The sequence below is a fragment of the Hipposideros armiger genome, unplaced genomic scaffold, assembly GCF_001890085.2.
Source record: "Hipposideros armiger isolate ML-2016 unplaced genomic scaffold, ASM189008v1 scaffold_592, whole genome shotgun sequence".
In the NCBI taxonomy this organism is placed as follows: Eukaryota; Metazoa; Chordata; class Mammalia; order Chiroptera; family Hipposideridae; genus Hipposideros; species Hipposideros armiger.
In genome coordinates, this window is record NW_017731942.1 from 960,600 (window position 1) to 979,399 (window position 18,800).

Consider the following 18,800-nt stretch of genomic DNA (forward strand, 5'->3'; position numbering starts at 1 on the left):
GCTGCTGGCTACACACGGTAGCCCATGGCAACCCACTGCCACAGGGGCTGCAGCCTACGCTGTCGCTGGCAACTCATGGCAGCCCAGCTCCAGGTCGAGCTGTTGTTCAGCATTTTAGCCGTGGAGGGCAGTATCACTGGCCCTCATATGTGGGATCTGAACCAGGGCCCTCTGGCATCCCAAGCCAGCTCTTAATCAACGCACCACTCGGCCGGCCCAGCTTCCAGTTGTTTTTAAATGTTTCTGTGGGGGACTGAGGACTCGGAGCTTCGTGTTGCTGATGTTATGTCTGAGTATCTCGTTTCTTTATATTGCTGCATTATAGTCTGTATAGATATACCACATTTTGCTTATCATTTCCTCAGTTGATGGATATTTGGGTTTCACTTTTTGGCTCTTATAAATAGTGATGCAATGATTCCATTCAGTTTTGAGGGAAAAATACCCTATTCATCAAAAATGCTTTCTCCATTTTATAAAGCTTAAACAATAATCTATTAAATATAAATATGTATTTTAAAATAAAATTTAAATATATAAATATATTTACATATATTTAGTAATACATTGACAGAATGGCATTATGTTATTGTTAGAATTGCATTGCTTTGTAGCACATGTATCCCTGTTTAGTTAGTACTTTAATTTTCTCTGAAGATACCAATCAACATTTATAGATGTATAAAAAGGTAATTTGTTGCTTTGTGCATTAATTACCTATTACAGTATAACAAGTTTCCCCAAAATGCAGGGGTTTAAAGCAGCAAGCATTTATTATCTCATAGTTTATGTGGAGTAGGAATTGGGGCATAGCTTATCTGGGTGCCTTTGACTCAGGATTTCTCATAAGGCTGCAATGAAGTTGTCAGTCTGGCTGCAGTCATTTTAAGGCTTAATTGGGGGTTGATATGCTTCCTAGCTCATTTGTTTGGCTGTTGACAGTCTTAAGTCCCAGTTAGACATTGGCTGAGATACAATTTTTTGCCATGTGACCCTTTCTATTGGACAGCTTACAGCACTGTATGACTTTCTTCAGAGTGTGCCAATAAGAGAGAGAGAGCAAGGTGGAAGTCAGGTTTTTTTGTAGCCTAATCTCAGAGATGAAATCTCATCATTTTTTTTGTTGTTGTTTTTTCTTTTTTAATTAAAGTTTAATGGGATGACAAGGGTTAGTAAAAGTTACATAGGTTTCAGGTGTACAATTCTGTAATACATCATCTATTTATCACATTGTGTGTGTTCACCACCCAGAGTCGGTTCTTCCATAATGATATATTTGGTCCCTTTTGTGTTATTTCTTTATTTTTTTTAAGGTTTTATTGGGGAAGGGGAACAGTCAAGTTGTTGTCCTTCAATCTTAGTTGTGGAGGGCGCAGCTAGCTCAGCTCCAAGTCCAGTTGCCATCGGCAGCTTGCAGCTGCTCAACTCAAGGTGATGTGGTCAATCTTAGTTGTGGGAGTCGAACCCGCAACCTTATTGTTAGGAGCATGTGCTCTCACCAGCTGAGCCATTCTGCCATCTATTGGCAGCTCAGTGGCAGCTCAGCTCACTGGCCCATGTGGTAATCGAACTAGCGACCCTGTTGCTCAGAGCTTGTGCTCTTAACCAACTGAGCCACTCGGCTGGTCCCCTTTTGTGTTCTTTTTTTTTTTTTTTAAGAAGTGAGTCACTAGTCCCAGTTACATTTAACAGGAGGATATTGCACAAGAATACGAATACTAGGAGATAAGATCATTAGGGGCCATTTCAGAAGCTGCCTACCATGCCTCCTATAAGTTTTCAGTACGCCATCTTGTTGAAGTGAATGCTTACAATTGAGTTTATGGCCAAGGAGGAACATTGTGATATAAAGGCTTTTTCTTAGTCTCAGCCTAAGTGATCTCAGATTAATGTTATAGGATTGCATGAAAATATGTGGTTGGTGTAAATTATTTTCTCTTTTGAAAGATTCAAAGATTATGGAGTATTGATGATATTTTACTATAAAATATAATTTTCATTTTTAGCATATGTTTTTGCTAGCTTAGTATTTTAGAAAGTTGTAGAGATTACTGAGTTTCAGAAGTAGGTTACTTTGTTTTAAGTGTGTTTTGATTAGATCCTGGAATGAGAATGATTGTTAGACAAAAGATAACATTTCAGAAAATAAAACCACATATAATCAAAATTTTAAAAAATTTAACATGATTCGTAGAATGTAGGTCATCTTTGCTTTAGAATGAAATTTTTTTTAAGATTTTTATTGGGGAATTGGGGTGATGGGAACAGTGCTGGGGAATTGGGAGAAGGGGAACAGACAAGTTGCTGTCATTTTTTGTTCTTCAGTCTAGTTGTGGAGGATGTTGCTTCACTGGCCCAAGTTGGAACCATCATTGCGCTCCTCCTGGGCGAGGCAGATCAGTCGCCAGCCTTTGGATGGCCGCTCACTGCGGCTGCTGGCCGCTCACGCTGGCTGCTGGCTACGTATGGTAGCCCATGGCAACCCACTGCTACAGGGGCTGCAGCCTACGCCATCGCCGGCGACTCCCAGCAGCCCAGCTCCAGGTTGAGCTGTTGTTCAGCATCCTAGCTGTAGAGGGCAGTGTCACTGGCCCTTATATGTGGGATCCGAACTGGGGCCCTCTGGTGTCCCAAGCCAGTTCCTAACCATCGTGCCACTCAGCCGGCCCTAGAATGGATTTTTAATGGCTGAAATGGCATGAGAAACTCAATTTACTGTTGATTTCTCAGCACATGTATCTCTTTTAACTTGTAATTTATTCATATCAGTAGAATGGAATGACCTTCCAATCATTGTTACCTTATTGTAAATGTGAAAGTCATTAATAACTCATTAGAACAGTATAACAAATTTAGATTGAGTACCAATTTTGACTGTGATTTGAAGACAAAGAGATAATATAAAGTTTGGTTTGATCTCACTGATTTCATTCTGCTTGTGGATGAGGAATGCTTGATTATAATGAAATACACTTATTTTAATAAAATCGTTTTTAGTACAGTATGGTAAATGCCCTTACACAGCTGGGTATGTCTTACCTATGTTTTAATGACATGTCTTTGTTAATATTCATGACACTACAGCAGTGTCTTTTTCTTTTTTGGTTTATTAGTCTATGAGCTTCTTGACTGTGGAGTGCTGTTTTACTAATGTCTTACTGATTTTCTTATAGTGTAATCTTTGTGTAGACCTTTTCTCCTTGTTCTTTAAGATTTAGTTTTTTATCTTTGTAAGCTATTTCCTCTCAACTCCCATCCCCCATCCTCCTCCTCCCACTTTTTTATTTTCTGTCATTCATTCTGAAATACTTAGTACTGGGCCGGCCGAGTGGCACGTTGGTTAAGAGCTGGCTTGGGATGCCAGCTCTGAGCAGCAGGGCCCCGGTTCAGATCCCACATGAGGGCCAGTGACACTGCCCTCTATAGCTAAGATGGTGAACAACAGCTCGTCCTGGAACTGGGCTGCCGTGAGTCGCCGGCAATGGTGTAGGCTGCAGCCCCTGCTGTAGTGGGCTGCCATAAGCTACCATGTGTGGCCGGCAGCTGGTGTGAGCTGCCAAGAGCCGCTGTGAGCGGCTGTCCAGAGGCCGGCGACTGATCTGCCTCACCCGGGAAGAGAGCAATGATAATACCAACATGGGCCAGTGAAGCAACGTCCTTCATAACTAGACTGAAGAACAATAGGACAATAACTTGTCTGTTCCCTTTCCCCCCGATTCCCCAGTGCTGTTCCCCTCCCCCAATTCCCCAATAAAAAATCTAAAAAAAAAAGAATATAGGCCTTGGGCCGGCCACGTAGCTCAGTTGGTTAAGAGCTCACTCAAGAGTGTGAGCTCTGAGCAACAGGGTCACCGGTTCAATTCCCGAACCGAGCTGAGCTGCCAACAGGTGGCAGGATGGCTCATCTGGTGTAACAACAAGATTGCCTGTTCAGTGGTCGGCTACGCCGAGCCACAACCAAGACTGAACTCGGCACCTTGAGCTGAGCTGCCACCCGTATGGGTCAGTGGATAGGGCGTGCGCTCTTAACAACAAGGCTGCTGGGTTCGACTCCCGCATGGGATGGTGGCTACGTCCACTCGCAGCTAAGACTGAACTCAGCACCTTGAGCTGAGCTGCCGCCCAGATGGCTCAGTGGATAGGGCGTGCACTCTTAACAACAAGGCTGCTGGTTCGACTCCCACATGGGATGGTGGCTATACCCACCCACAACTAAGATTGAACACAGTACCTTGAGTTTAGAGGCCACAAGCTGCCAATGGGACGCCAGATGGCGACTGGCACCCTCCACAACAAAGATTTAAGAACAACAACTTGTCTGGTCCCCTCCCCCAATTCCCCAGTAAAATCTTAAAAAAAAAAAAGAATAGAAGCGTTTAGGAGGGAGGACCTATATATTAAAAGAGACTTAAGATACTTTTAAACTAATTGCTAAGTATGAACCTTATTTAAACAAACTATAAATATTCAAATTATGGCATTTGTGAAACAATTGGATATTTGAACACTGAATGAATATTTGGTGATATTAAGGAATCATTGTTAGTTTTTTAAAGATATGTGAATGGTATTGTGGTCATGTTAATAAAAATAATCCTTGTCTTAAAAAATATATAGGCCTTTATATGCTGTTTATGCAAGGGCAGAAGAGTGTTTCTATGGTAATTTAGGCAATTCATATATTTTAACCCCACCAATTTTCATGAATGAAAATTCATTTTTATTATCTTTTATGCCAGCTAATAACCTGTAAAACACACACACACACACACACACACACACATTTTATCATTCATTATGCAAATAAGAAAGGCTCTTGTATTGGGATTAAAGGAAATAAAGATAGCAGAAACAGTGGTAACTGGAATGTAGCCTTCCTGAATAAATAATTGTCCATATTCTAGTATTACCAGTTGACCTAATAATGGCCTTTATAGCATTGTTTCTGTCCAGTACAGGATCCAGTCAAGGATCAGGATTCATGTCTCTTTTTTGTCCTTTTATCTGCAATATTTACATAGCACAGGGGTCGGCAAACTTTTGAGACGAAAGAGCCACCAGGGGTCAGCAAACTGCAGCTCGTGAGCCACATGCGGCTCTTTGGGTACATACATGTGACTCTGAAGTAAAATTGAAAATGGAAATATCATAATTTCATTTATAAAATATTTATAGGATAAAATATATTTATGGCTCTCGAATAGTTTTTAAATTGTTGTGAGGGACAGGATTGGCTCTTCCAGGGGTCGGCAAACTTTTGAGATGGAACGTACCCAAAGAGCGACATGTGGCTGGCGAGTTGCAGTTTGCTGACCCCTGACACAGCCTATCTTTGACTTACCTCATTGACATTTTTGAAGAATGCAATCTCCCTTTTTGTTTAAATATGTTTCCAATTCTGTGTTTCTCTGAAGTTCCTTTATAATTATATTAAGGTTATACATTCTCAGAAAACTGCTCAGAGATGATATTGTGTCCTTTTCAGGGTATCATACCTAGAGACCTAGGATGTCCATATGTCCTTCATATGTGATGTTAATTTTTATCACCTCATTAAGAAGTGTACGAATTCTCCACTGTAGACTTAATGCATTAAATATGAGTTAAAATATCATAAAGTGTAGGGATGAGCTAGACCATAATGAATACATATACAACAAAGGTTTTTGTATCTGAAAGTTTAAAATATGCAAAAGAGTTAAACAAGAACTTTGCAAAGGAGGATGGCCAGTAAACCAGTGAAATGGTATTCAGCATAATTAATCATCAGATAAATGTAAATTAAAACTCTAGTGAGATACTACACAACCAACAGAATGACTAATAGGGGTGGTGAGGATGTGGAATAACTGGAACTTTCTTACATTGCTGGTGGAGTAAGGAAATCGACACAGCCACTTTGAAAAAATGTTTGGCCATGTATGCTAAAGCGAACTATGACTGTGTTGTCGAGACCTGACAATTACTTCCTGGGCACATATCCAGGAGAAATATGTGTTTATGTTTACCAAAAGACATGTTCAAGGAGGTTCATTAGAAGCTTTATTTTAATAGCCCAAACCTGGAAACAGCCTTCATACCCATCAGTGGTAGAATGGGTAAATTGATTGAGGTATAGTCATGTACAGGCAGACCTTGGAGATATTGCAGGGTTCAGTTCCAGACGACCGCAATAAAACAAGTATCGCAATAAAGCAAGTCATAATATTGTTTACTGGTGGAGGGTCTCGCTTTCAGTTTGTAAAAAACACAATGTCTGTGAAGCACAGTAAAGCAAAGTACAATAAAATGAAGTATGCCTGTAATGAAATATTACACAGCAATGAAAATAAACAAAATACACAAATAATGTGGGGAAGTTTCAGCAACGTAATGGATATTAAGTAAAAATAGATACAAAAGAGTATGCCATATGATTCAATTAATATGAAATTTAAAAACAGGTAAAATTGATTTATGATAATAAATGTCAAGATGTTGGTTACTCTTGTGGGGAAAGGCTGAACTGGGAATGGATACCAGGGAGCCTTCATGGGTGCTTGAAATGTCTATATTTTTATCTGTTTGGTGGTTATATGGGTGAATGCATATGTAAAATGTATATTTAAATTTTCTGCACTTTACACTACATAAGTTCTGCATTAAAAAAATTGGTGTAGTCGGTAGAAATGTCTTCTGTCATTTTCTGTATACTTGAAATATTTTATAAGTAAATTAAAAATACAGTTATAGTGTTAATTCTTGACTGTCAAAACGAATAGAAAACAGATATGATTTATGAAAAACCATGGTAATAATCAAGTACTTGTTAGGTTTTGGAATGTGCTCTTATTGTGTAGGCTTGAGATATGTTTCAATCTAGAACAACATTCAGTTGTTCAAAGAGGTGCACTGTGTTTCTTGGATTGTCCTGGCTATTTTGTTTTTTTCATAGATTACCTAAATATTCAAGGGCATCTGAGCTCTTGAACATTTAAATAATCCTTCATATCTTTCCCTGAATGAAGATGGGAATAGGTTTTCCTGCATACGAACCCATGTGTGCGTGCGCGCATGCGTGCTGGGTGAGTGGTGGGGGTTAGGTGCAAGCTTCAAGGAAAAAAAGCAAATAAGCAGAGGGCCAGGTATCAATAAAGCAAATTATTGACAACGTGTGTACTCTCAGGTGAGTGGAGTGCTGACAGAATAACTGAGTAGGCACTGGAAGTGAATTTAAAAGTATGGTATTCCTACAAGTGTAGCAGTTGGACTAGTTTACCCACAGACAGTTGACAAAAAAAGTAAAATAATTTGTGGGTAAGACCTTCCAGGTGCAGATGTGATTCACCTTTGCTTAGTTTTTTCCTATTAATTGTACACTTCATTTTGTACTTTTTTCATGTTTTGCCAATTTTAGCCTCATAATATTCGTAAAAGTACTACAACTGTTTACATGAAAGTAGTGTTTAGCTGCTTTCCTTTAGATTCATACTTCTTTGATTTAACGTGTGGTTTGGGGAATTTCTGTTGCTTTTCCTGAAAGAGACATTATTGATTTGTTTAATTGGAAAATATTTTCCTTTTTGCAGTGCATTATTTTGAGATTAGTCAAGATTTGTCTTAAAAACTTTGAAATATCCAGTTGAAGCTTTAAATTTGTAGAAAGAGAATGTGCTGAATAGAAATGTCCTCAGCAACTCTGTGACGCCCTTTGTGTGTATATGGTATGGTAGGAGAACTTGCCATGCTCTAGCTGTTTTCCCAGAATTTGAGCTGGCGTGACATACAGTATTCTAGAAAGTTTACTTGAGTGAAAAATCAGAAATGGGTATTATTTGCCCAACTTTATGGCCTTGAGTAAATTATATTTTTGGCCCTCAGATTTCTTATTTATAAAATGGGGTGCTTATACTAGATCTTTGTTTCTCAACTATTTAAGAATTAGGCCTATACTTGCCTTGATTAATAAGCCCTAAAAACTGAGGTAGTGTACAATAGTTGTTGGTTGCCCTTGGATATGGTACTGACAAGGTGACAAAAGGAACATTTTCATGTTTTATGTTACATTCCACGTATTAGTATATTTAAAATTTCTTTGATAATTTTTTAATGTTCTTTGACATTTCAAAATAATATTACGACTAAAAATAAAGCAGTTATAATGTTGAATTTGTGTTTTTCAAACTCTATGTATGTCATCCCCCAGGAAAGAATTACTAGAATATGTCAGTGGTTGGCAAAGTGACAGCATGAAAGGGAAATACATACAATGGTGATGTAAAAATTTGAATTAGTTGCAATATTTGAAAATGAGGAGATATCACATTAAAACTTGGAGCTTTTTGAAAATTCAGTTTATCAGCTAATAACTGAGCCTGAATTCTGTAGGAAGCTGTTGCTCCTCTAGATGGCAAATGATCTCTAAGTACTCACAGAATCTGTCACTTCTGTTATCTCCTTCCTTCCTTCCTTCCTTCCTTCCTTCCTTCCTTCCTCCCTCCCTCCCTCCCTCCCTCCCTCCCTCCTTCCCTTCCTCCCTTTCTTCCCCCCCCTCTTCTTTCCTTCTGAAATATAATTCATATACCATGACATTCACCTTTTAAAGTATACAGTTTAGTCATTTTTAGTATATGCAGAGTTGTGCAACCATTACCATTTATCTAATTCTAGAACATTTCATCACCCCTTTTGTACCTGTTTGCAGTCATTCCTTATTTTCCATACCCCAGCCCTAGAAAACTACTAATCTACTTCCTGTGTCTATAGATTTGCCTATCCTGGATATTTCATGTAAATGCAGTCAACAGTATATGGCGTTTGTGTCTGGCTTATATCAAGGTTCATTCATGTTGGAGCAGGTATCAGGACTTCATTCCTTTCAATGACTGTTGTATTGAATGGATATATACTACTTGTTTATTCGTTCACCAGTTGATGGACATTTGAGTTTCCACTTTTTAGCTCTTACAAATAATGCTACATCCAATGTTAGTGTACATGTTTTTGTGTGGTTATTTCTATGTTTTCAATTGTCTTGAGTATAAACCTTGGAGTGGAAATGGTTCATATGGTTCTAGTTTTTCCACATCTTTGCCAACACTTGTCATTGTCATTTTGATGATAACCATCCTAGTGGGTGTGAAGTGGTATCTCATTGTGGTTTTGATTTGCATTTCTCTGATGACTGATGATATTAAGCATCTTATCAAGTACTTACTGGCCATTTTTATATCTTATTTGGGGAAGTGTCTGTTGAAATACTTTGCCCTTTTTAAAATTGGGTTAGTCGTCTTATTGTTGGGTTGTAATAGTTCTTTATGTATTCTGTATACTAAACCCTTATATATTTGCAGGTACATGATTTGCAAATATTTTTTCCCATTTTGTGGGTTGTCTTTTCACTATCTAAGACTTCCAGCCAGCCTCTATCCTTATGCCAGTACTCTCACTGTCTTGATTGCTATGTAGATTTGTAGTAAGTTTTGAAATCAGGAAGTGTGAGTCCTCCAACTTTTTTTTCCCCAATATTATTTTGGATGTTCTCTTGTAATTCCATATATATTAAGGGTTAGCTTTTCCATTTTTGAAAAGAGAAAAGCCATTGGAATTTTTACAGAGATTGCATTGAAACTATACATCACTTCAAGAGTACTGCCATCTTAAAAATGTTGTCTTTCATCCATGAACATGAGATATCTTTCCATATATTTAGATCTGTTTCAAAACAGGAGTGGCAAGACTGGACATCCTTGTCTTGTTCCTGATCTTAGGGGGCATGCATCCAGTCTTTTCACCATTAAGTATGATTTTAACTGTGGGTGGATACCCTTTATCAACTTGAGGAAGTTCCCCTCTATTCATAGTCCTTTGAGTATTAAAGGCAGTTAGATTTTGGCACATGCATTTTCTGTGTCTATTGAGATTATCATATGGTTTTTGTCTTTTATTCTATCAATATGGTTTATTGATTGATTTTTGTATGCTGAACCTGCCTTGATTTTGTGGGGTATATCCCATATGTTCATTGTGTATAATCCCTGGATTAGGTTTGCCAATATTTTGTTGAGGATTTTTGTATCTGTATTACAAGGGTATCAAACTATAGTTTTTCTCTTTTTGTAATGTCTTTGTCTGGTTTGATGATCAGAGTAATGGCTTCAGTATTCCCCCTGTTTTTAAAAAAATAATTGGTAGTAATTCTTAATGTTTGAAGCCATCTGGTCAGGAACTTTTATTTGTGGAAAGTTTTTCACTTCTAGTTCAATCTCTTGACTTTCTATAGTTCCATTCAGATTTTTAATTTTCTTCTTGAGTTGTTTTTGGTAGTTTGTTTCTTTCTAGTAATTTGTCTTTTTCATCTAGGTGATCTAATTTGTTGACATATAGTTGTTCATAGTATTCTCTTATTCTTTTTATTTCTGTAAAGTTGGCCCCTTCTTTAATTTCTGAGTTTAGTTATTTGCGTCTTTGCACTTTTTCTTGGTTAGTCTAGCTAAGTTTGTTGATTTTATTGATCTTTTCACAGCACTAATTTTTTTATTGTGTGTGTGTGTGTAATTATCTTTTTGTTTATTAAAGTTTATTGGGGTGATGATTGTTCAGGAACTAATTTTTTGTTTCACTGATTGAAAAAATTTTCTGTTGTTTTCATTTTATAGTTTACTTCCACTATAATCTTTATTATGTACTTCCTTTGGTTTGCATTGGGTTTAAAATGCTCTTTTTCTAGTGTGTTTTAAGGTATAAGTTTAGGTTATTGTTTTGAGACCTTTCTTGTTTTGCTTTTTTTCTTGACAGACTAAGATTTAACTTTATTTATACATATTTAATTAGAATAAGCATAAACCAAAAAGAAGAAAAAAAATCAGGATAAAGTGTCAATCCATTTTCTTTGTAGGGAGGAGTCAGGAAATGGAAGAAATTACCAGGACAAAATTCTAAAGACCATCCCAAAATAGCTATATAGATTACATAATGGTAAGAGTAAAATGTCAAAATTAGGTATTATTTCACTTAATCTACAAATGAAAAAAGGGAGTAAAAATTTAACCTACTTAGTATAAGAATTTTTACATTAAATATATAGTGATTTCTCAGAAAATGATACTAGTCACTTTTAGAAGAAAGAAGTTTCCATTACACAATAACTAGAAAATCTCAAATGCAGCTAGCAGCAATTCTATAGCTTAGTGTGTACCATTAAATTGTTCTGGGCTAGTGTACATTTTGGTTTAATATAGAACTGTATTTGGGGTTTTAGAAAGGCAGCAATAGTTATATTTTGGTTTTTCTTCTAGATGTTTAACATAGTTAAGGCAACAGTGCAAGCATATTAATTGAAGGTAGTTAAAATTTAATGATAACACAATTTCTTGCAACCTACATATACTATAATAATGTTTAGAATGAAACAAGTGTTATTTAATTGGTGTTTTATAGACACACACTACACACACACACACACACACACACACACACACACCTAAAAAAAAACTATCAAAAGCAATCATTCTAAATGTACTATGGTAACATAGTAAAAATATACCATGGAACTAGTTATATGAACAGTACTACTTAATACCTAGGATAAAGGTAACTGGTTCTAACACAAAGCTAAGCCTGCATCAGTCCTTCTAATCATAATGCTTGTAAAAGCATCAGGTTTCCGGTAGAGAAACTATTCTATGAACATCAGTAAATCTTTTCAAAGTTTCGCACCTGTAAAACCAGAATAAGGCTACAACTATCTGAAGTCTGAACAAGGTATCAGATCCAATAGCAAGATTCCCAGCCATAATGTGAGCTGGAAGGTCCTCATGGAGCATATGCTCTCTGACCCCTAGAAAGCTTCACGTGCATAATAATAAAGTTACAATGACAAAGAAGTAAACTAGAGAATTACAGCAAAGTTTCCGTCATGCCATGACTTTTAAACCTCAGGAATTGTGTGGTCCATCAGGCTTTTCATAATGCTAAGTGCCAACTGTTTAATAATATGTTCAAAGATAAAAGCAGGCGTGATTTGTAATAGTAACTACAGTCCCAGTTGTTGACAATGTCTGCAGTTTGAGAGTCCTTCAATCCAATGACATTCTGTCTCTTAATTTCACAGATGTTAATGCTCTGTGAGAAAACTGTTTCTGGCTGCAGAACTATCGTTTACTATGGATGATGTTTTTTTTCCATTTTTAAAGATGAAACATCCAGTATATCCTTATGCATAATAATTGTGTGTTCAAAGGGCCAGTCATGAATAGTCCTAATAATCTTCTCTCCAAAAGCCTGTCTGAGCTCCTGTGTGTTTTATCAGAGCTCCAGCCTGCACAGTTCTCTCTATTAATCTGGAAGTATGTGGTCCCAGATCTCAGACCAACCCATCAGGCTAGAGAATTTGGCTGGACTAGCTGAACAAATGTATCATTATCTACTGATTGAAGCTTGAGCCCAGGTTTTCCATCTTGATCCTTATACAGAACGACTTCACAAATCCGTTGCTTAATTTCTGCTCCAGAATTCCAGCATCATGACCAGGTACAGGAGCCACCATATAGTTCATACTGGAAGGTCTTGCTAGTAGCCCCTGAGTTTGTGCTTCAGGGTCCATGGCCATATTTGCATGTATTTCTTCTTCACTTTAACTCAGGCCCATGTATTGAGTGAACTCCGGATACAATTTAGGATACAGATTTCTGTCTTGAGAGATGGGAGCAGAAGCAGTCAAAATTGCTGGGTTGGCAGGGTTTGCGGAAAAGGCCTGAATTACTTTGTCTACCTTTAAGTCTTCAAGAGATAGCTACAGAGATATTTTTGCAGGATTTTTTAGGCTGCAGGAACACTCGCTTCTGCAGATGTCTCCGATCACTGGCACCAACTTATGAGACCCAACTTGCGAGACCTGAGGGGAAGAAAGCGGCGCCACCCCTGCCTTCTGCCCCTCTTACTGTAAACATTTACAGTTATGAATTTCTAAGTTGTACTTTAGGTGCATCCAATAAGTTTCAGTATGTTTTGTTTGCATTTTTATTCATCTTAAAGTATTTTCTAACTTCCCTCTTGATTTCTTTTTTGACCCACTGGTTCATTAGGAGTGGTTTTTTTAAAAAAATTCTAACATATTTGTGAATTCCCCAAATGTCCTTCTGTTATCAATTCCAAATTTCATTATACTGCTGTAAGGGAACATACTTCATATGACTCCAACCAACTTATACTTGCAGTGATTAGTTTTATTGCCTTAACATATGTAACATAAAGTGTACTAAGTGGAAAGTGTATTTGAGAAGAATGTGTGTAATGCTGTTTTGGGTTTGAGAGCTATAGATGCCTAGTAAATCTAGTAGTTTTATAGTGTTATTCAGTTCTTCTGTTTTCTCAGTCATTTTCTGTCTGCTTGTTTTATTCATTATTGAAAATGGGCATTGAAATCTCCAGCTATTATTTTTGAATTGTCTACTTTCAATATCATCATTTTTTTCTTCATGTGATTTGCAAATCTGTTATGTGTACACATGTTTATAATTACTACATCTTGTTGATGGATTTTTTATTATAAATATCCTTCTTTGTGTCTAATAACACATTTTTATACTATATTCTATTTTGTCTGCTATTAGTTATTGGCACTTCAGGTACCTTTGGGCTACTGTTTGCATGGTGTATCTTTTCCCATCCTTTTACTTTCAACCTATTTTGTCTTTGACTCTAAAGTAAGTGTGTTGTAGATAGCATATAGTTGGATCTGTTTTCTAAGCTGTGCTAATCTCTATCTTTTAACTGGTTTGTTCATTCCACTTATATTTAATGTAATTACACATCTGGTAGGGTTACATCTGCCATTTTATATTTGTGTTTTATGTTATGTCTTTTTTTGTACCTCATTCATTCATCACTGCCTTCTTTTGTGTTAAATTGATATTTTCTACTGTGTTATTTTCATTCTCTTGTCTCCTTTGCTATTATTTTAAAATTCATTTTTTAGTTATTGACCTAGGGATTAAAATTAACATCTCAACTTAAAACAGTGAATAGGGTTGTTGGAAAAGTCATGACGCATTTTTGCAACGAAAAACAGAAAAATATGTCATGACTTTTCCGACAACCCAATAATTTGGATTAATACCGATTTAATAACAGTGGTATACAAACACTTTTATATAACGCCATCTCTCCCCTTCACTTAGTGCTGTTATTGTTACACAAATTATACTTTTATATATTGTATACCAACTTATGATTATTGCTTTATTTAGTTTCTTTAAACTTTTGTATTAGTTTTCTGTTGCTGCTTGTGTAGAAAAGAGTTAACATGACAGGCCTCACTGCTTATCCTTAGAATGAGCTGCTTATGAGGTCCACCCTTGACTGGCATCTGAGAACTTGGATTTCAGGAGGTTTCTAACCTGCCTGACTGAAAAGAACGGTTCACTATGCCTAAGATGCTTACAAACAGTATAATTTATGCTGAACACCTACCTTTTTGGGGGGGGAATCTGGAATTTTGGTATGTGCTAGGCAGAGGTGCCTATATGATCAGCTCCTAATAAAAACCCTGGGTGCGAAGTCTCTAATGGTCTTTCCTGGTTGGTGACATTTGGTGCTGAGGGGAACTAAGTGTGTCCTATGTGATTCTATTAAAAAAGGATCCTTAGGGGCTTGCCTTGGCCTCTTCTGGACTTTGTTCCTTGTGCCTTTTCTTTTTGCTGATTTGGCTTTGTATCCTTTTGTCATCATAAATTACAGCTTGTCAGTACGAGTATATTGCTGAGTCTTGTGAGTCTTCTAGCAAGTCATTGAAATGGGTTGTCTTGATACTCCCTACATACTACTGTAATAGATTCCCACAAATTTGGTGACTTAAAACAATGTAAGTTTATTATCTTACAGTTTTGGACATAAGGAGTCTGAAGTGAGTCTCACTGAGCTCAAATCAAGGTGTCAGCATTGTTGTGTTCCTTCTAGAGGAGAATCTATTTTCTTGTCTTTTCCACCTTCTAGAAGTTTCCTGCATTCATTGACTCATCATGGTCACCTCATTCTATCTTCAAAGCTAACAATGACTGGTTAAGCTTTTCTTATGCAGCATCACTCTGACACTCACTTTCCTGCTTGTTTTTTTCATTTATAAGGACCCCTGTGGTTATATGGGTCCAACCAAATAATCCAGGATAATCTTCCCATCTTAAATTTCTTAATTTTTCATATCTGCAAACTCCCTTTTGTCATGCGAAATAATATATCTGCAGAAGTTCTAGGAATTGGAGTGTGGACATCTTTAGGGTGGACCATTTTTGTACTTATCACAATCAAGAGAAATAAAGAGTTAGAAACAAAAGATACATTTATTCTATCTTTTATCTTTTTTTTAACGATTTTTATTGGGGAATTGGGAGAAGGGGGACAGACAAGTTGCTGTCCTTTTGTTCTTCAGTCTAGTTGTGGAGGACGTTGCTTCACTGGTCCAAGTTGGCACCATCATTGTGTTCTTCCTGGGCGAGGCAGATCAGTCGCCGCCTTCTGAACGGCCGCTCACACTGGTTGCTGGCTACACACGGTAGCCCATAGCAACCCACTGCAGCAGGGGCTGCAGCTTACGCCGTCGCTGGCAACTCACGGCAGCCCAGCTCCAGGTCGAGCTGTTGTTCAGCATCTTAGCTGTAGAGGGCAGTGTCACTGGCCCTCATATGTGGGATCCGAACCGGGGCCCTCTGGCATCCCAAGCCAGCTCTTAACCATCGCGCCACTCTGCCGGCCCTCTGTCTTTTATCTTTACTTATGTAATTATCCTTAATTATCTTTCTGCCTGTGGATTCGGCTTACTGTCTAGTGTCCTTTCATTTCAGCCTTAGGGACTCCTTTTATATATCATGCAGGAAAAGTCTGGTTGTGATAAATTCTGTGCTTGTTTATCTAGGAATGTCTTAATATTGGCTTTAGTTTTGCAGGATGGTTTTGCTGGATATAGGATTCTTGGTTGACAGACTTTTTCTTTCAGCACTTTGAACATGTCATTCTCCTGCCTCCTGGTCTCCTAGGTTACCAGTGATAAATCAGTTGAGCATCTCTTGTACATGATGATTTTCTTCTCTTTTGCTGCTGTTAAGATTCTTTGTCTTTCGGCAGTTTGAGTATGATGTGTCTAAGTGTGGATTACTTTGAATTTATCCTACTTGGAGTTTGTTGAGCTTCTGGAATGTGCAGATTGTTTTTCATTAAATTTGGGAAGTTTGAGGCCATTATTTCTTGAAATATTCTTTCTGTTCCCTTCTTTTTTTCTACTCTTTCTGGGACACCTGCCATGTATTTGTTGGTGTGTTTGATGGTTTCAGTTATTGTACTTTCCAACTCCAAAATTTCTCTCTGGTTTTCTTTTATAATTTTTGTTTATTGATATTCTATTTGATGAGACATCATTCTTATACATTCTTTAGTTCCTTAGACATGGCTTTCTTAGTTCTTTGAACATACTTAAAATAGCTGATTTAATGTCTTTAGTTAGTCCAACATTTGGGCTTCCTGAGGGTCAGTTTCTGTTGATTTTTTTTCTTTACTGTCCTTGCATGTCTCAAATTTTTCTTGAAAACTGGACATTTTAAATATTATAATGTACCACCTCTGTCCCCAGTGTTTTTTATTGTTCTTATTTATTCATTTAGTGACGTTTCAGGATTAATTTTTTAAAGTCTGTCTGTCTTGGTTGTGTGTGGTCACTGAAGACTGCTCAGTTAGTTTACACAGAGATTTCCTTAGATGCCTGAAATCAGTAAGTCTCACAGTCTTTTTTGAGAGGTTTTCTGTGTGTGTGTTGGGTCTGGCCTTCAACGTCATTCCAGGCATTTACAACTCCACCTTAGTCTTCACTTACTGCTGCTTGGCCCCTCAGGTGAGCCAGAGGTGAAAGCCTAGGCCTTTCTTGAGTATGCAGTGGCTCTGGATATTTGTGTGACTTCTAGATTCCCAGAAATCTGTTGGAGCTTTTCAAAGCTATCTACTGACATCTCATTCCTCAGCTTTTCTAAACAAAATTTTTTGTTAAGCATATTGCTTAACCCAACTGTTTTCCTTTTACTTAGTCAGTTGAGGTAATGCAGTAATTGCCTGATGTTTCAACAAACACCCCAGGAACTGGAAAAACTTTGAATCAGGCAAAATAAAGACAGTCTTTCAAGTGAGGTCTGCCATCCAACCACTAGATAGGTCAAATAATAACAGTTTCGGGGGAATTGGACTTTGAAGGCATTCCAGTCCCATTCTGCCCTCTCCAATGGCTTCCAGGCTGCTCATTTTCATGGTGACTGTTGGCTGTTGGTTTATGTTGCTACTTCGGAACTGGGAGTAGGGATAGGGAGATAGGAATAGGGAAAGTCAGAACACCACAAGACTCTCTTTTTATTGAGATTCTTAAATGCTGCCTAGATTGGTGCAAGCTTTTGGTTAATTTCAGAGTTCTAAAAAATTTGATTTTGACAATTTTTTTTTCTTTTAAGATTTTTTTATTGGGGAATTGGGTGAGGGGAACAGTGTTGGGGAATCCAGGAAGGGGAACAGACAAGTTGCTGTCCTTTTGTTCTTCATCCTAGTTGTGGAGGATGTCGCTTCACTGGCCCATGTTGGTATTATTATTGCGCTCTTCACTGGTGAGGCAGATCAGTCACCGGCCACTGGATGGCTGCTCACAGCGACTCTTGGCAGCTCACGCTGGCTGCCGGCCACTCACGGTAGTTTATGAGAACCCACTGCAGCTCCACTGCAGACTACGCCTTTGCCGGCGACTCATGGCAGCCCAGCTCCAGGTCGAGCTGTTGTTCACCATCTTACGTGTAGAGGGCGCAGCGTCATTGGCCCTCATGTGGGATCCAAACCGAGGCTCCGCTGCTCAGAGCTGGCGTCCCAAGCCAACTCCTAAACAACATGCTACTTGGCCGGCCCGACAATTTTTTCTTTTATGGAAGAGAATTTTTGTAGGTCTTTACTGTTTTTGTTGATGTCTTCCCTTTTGTCTCTAAACATGACCCTTTTTTCATCTTTGTATCTGCTGTTGTTCCGAAGGAATTTGAATTTATTAGATTATTTTTTAAGCTTTCTGACTTTCAGAAATTATTCTTTTTTCTAGCTTAGATAGACAGGCACCTAAAAAATGCTGAGTTAAATTTAATATAAAATAATGACTTAGTGCTTTTTTAACTAACTTTGTGTGTGTGGCTACCTCTTTTGTTTCTTTTTATTTATTAACATGTGTGTCTTTTTACATCTTCAGGCAGTAAAGAATGCTGATGGGAGAACCATTTCCCTAATTTTCAGATTGTTGAGTTGGTTGCCATGATGGGTAAGTTCAAACTAAAGAAATTTTTTGTCCATAATAAAGGATGAAATGGGGGAGAAAAGTTTTTCTATGTGTGTATGATAAACTTTTTTTATATAGTTTTATGATGTAGATTTATGTAATGTTTTTATTTATTTGCTTAATAGCTTTTCATTTAAAGCACTTGTGTTAATTGTTACAATTTTGGAATGACCATTTTATGCAGGACATAGAAGAGACATTTAAAATAAATTGTTAAGGGCCTGCCGAGTGGCGTGTTGGTTAAGAGCTGGCTTGGGATGCCAGAGGACCCCGGTTCAGATCCTACATATGAGGGACAGTGACACTGCCCTCTACAGCTAAGATGCTGAACAACAGCTCAACCTGGAGCTGGGCTGCCGTGAGTCGCCGGCGATGGCAGGTGGGTTGCCATGGGCTACCGTGTGTAGCCAGCAGCCAGCATGAGCAGCCAGCAGCCGCTGTGAGTAGCCGTCCAGAAGCCTGCGACTGATCTGCCTCACCC

General features: G+C 37.9%; 1 protein-coding gene and 1 pseudogene across 6 annotated transcripts in view; one reads left to right on the top strand and one right to left on the bottom strand.

The window, feature by feature from the left end:
- Window positions 1–18,800, top strand: part of MAP3K2 (mitogen-activated protein kinase kinase kinase 2) — a 100,798-nt gene that overhangs the window by 44,915 nt on the left and 37,083 nt on the right. For all 6 annotated transcript variants that reach the window (XM_019624563.1, XM_019624564.1, XM_019624561.1 and 3 more), the window contains one exon: window positions 18,233–18,301. In XM_019624563.1, coding sequence (XP_019480108.1) covers window positions 18,295–18,301 — 7 coding nt within the window. In that variant the 5' untranslated portion in view covers window positions 18,233–18,294. The remainder of the gene's footprint in view (window positions 1–18,232; window positions 18,302–18,800) is intronic.
- LOC109371802 (syntenin-1 pseudogene) lies at window positions 11,909–13,815 on the bottom strand (annotated as a pseudogene).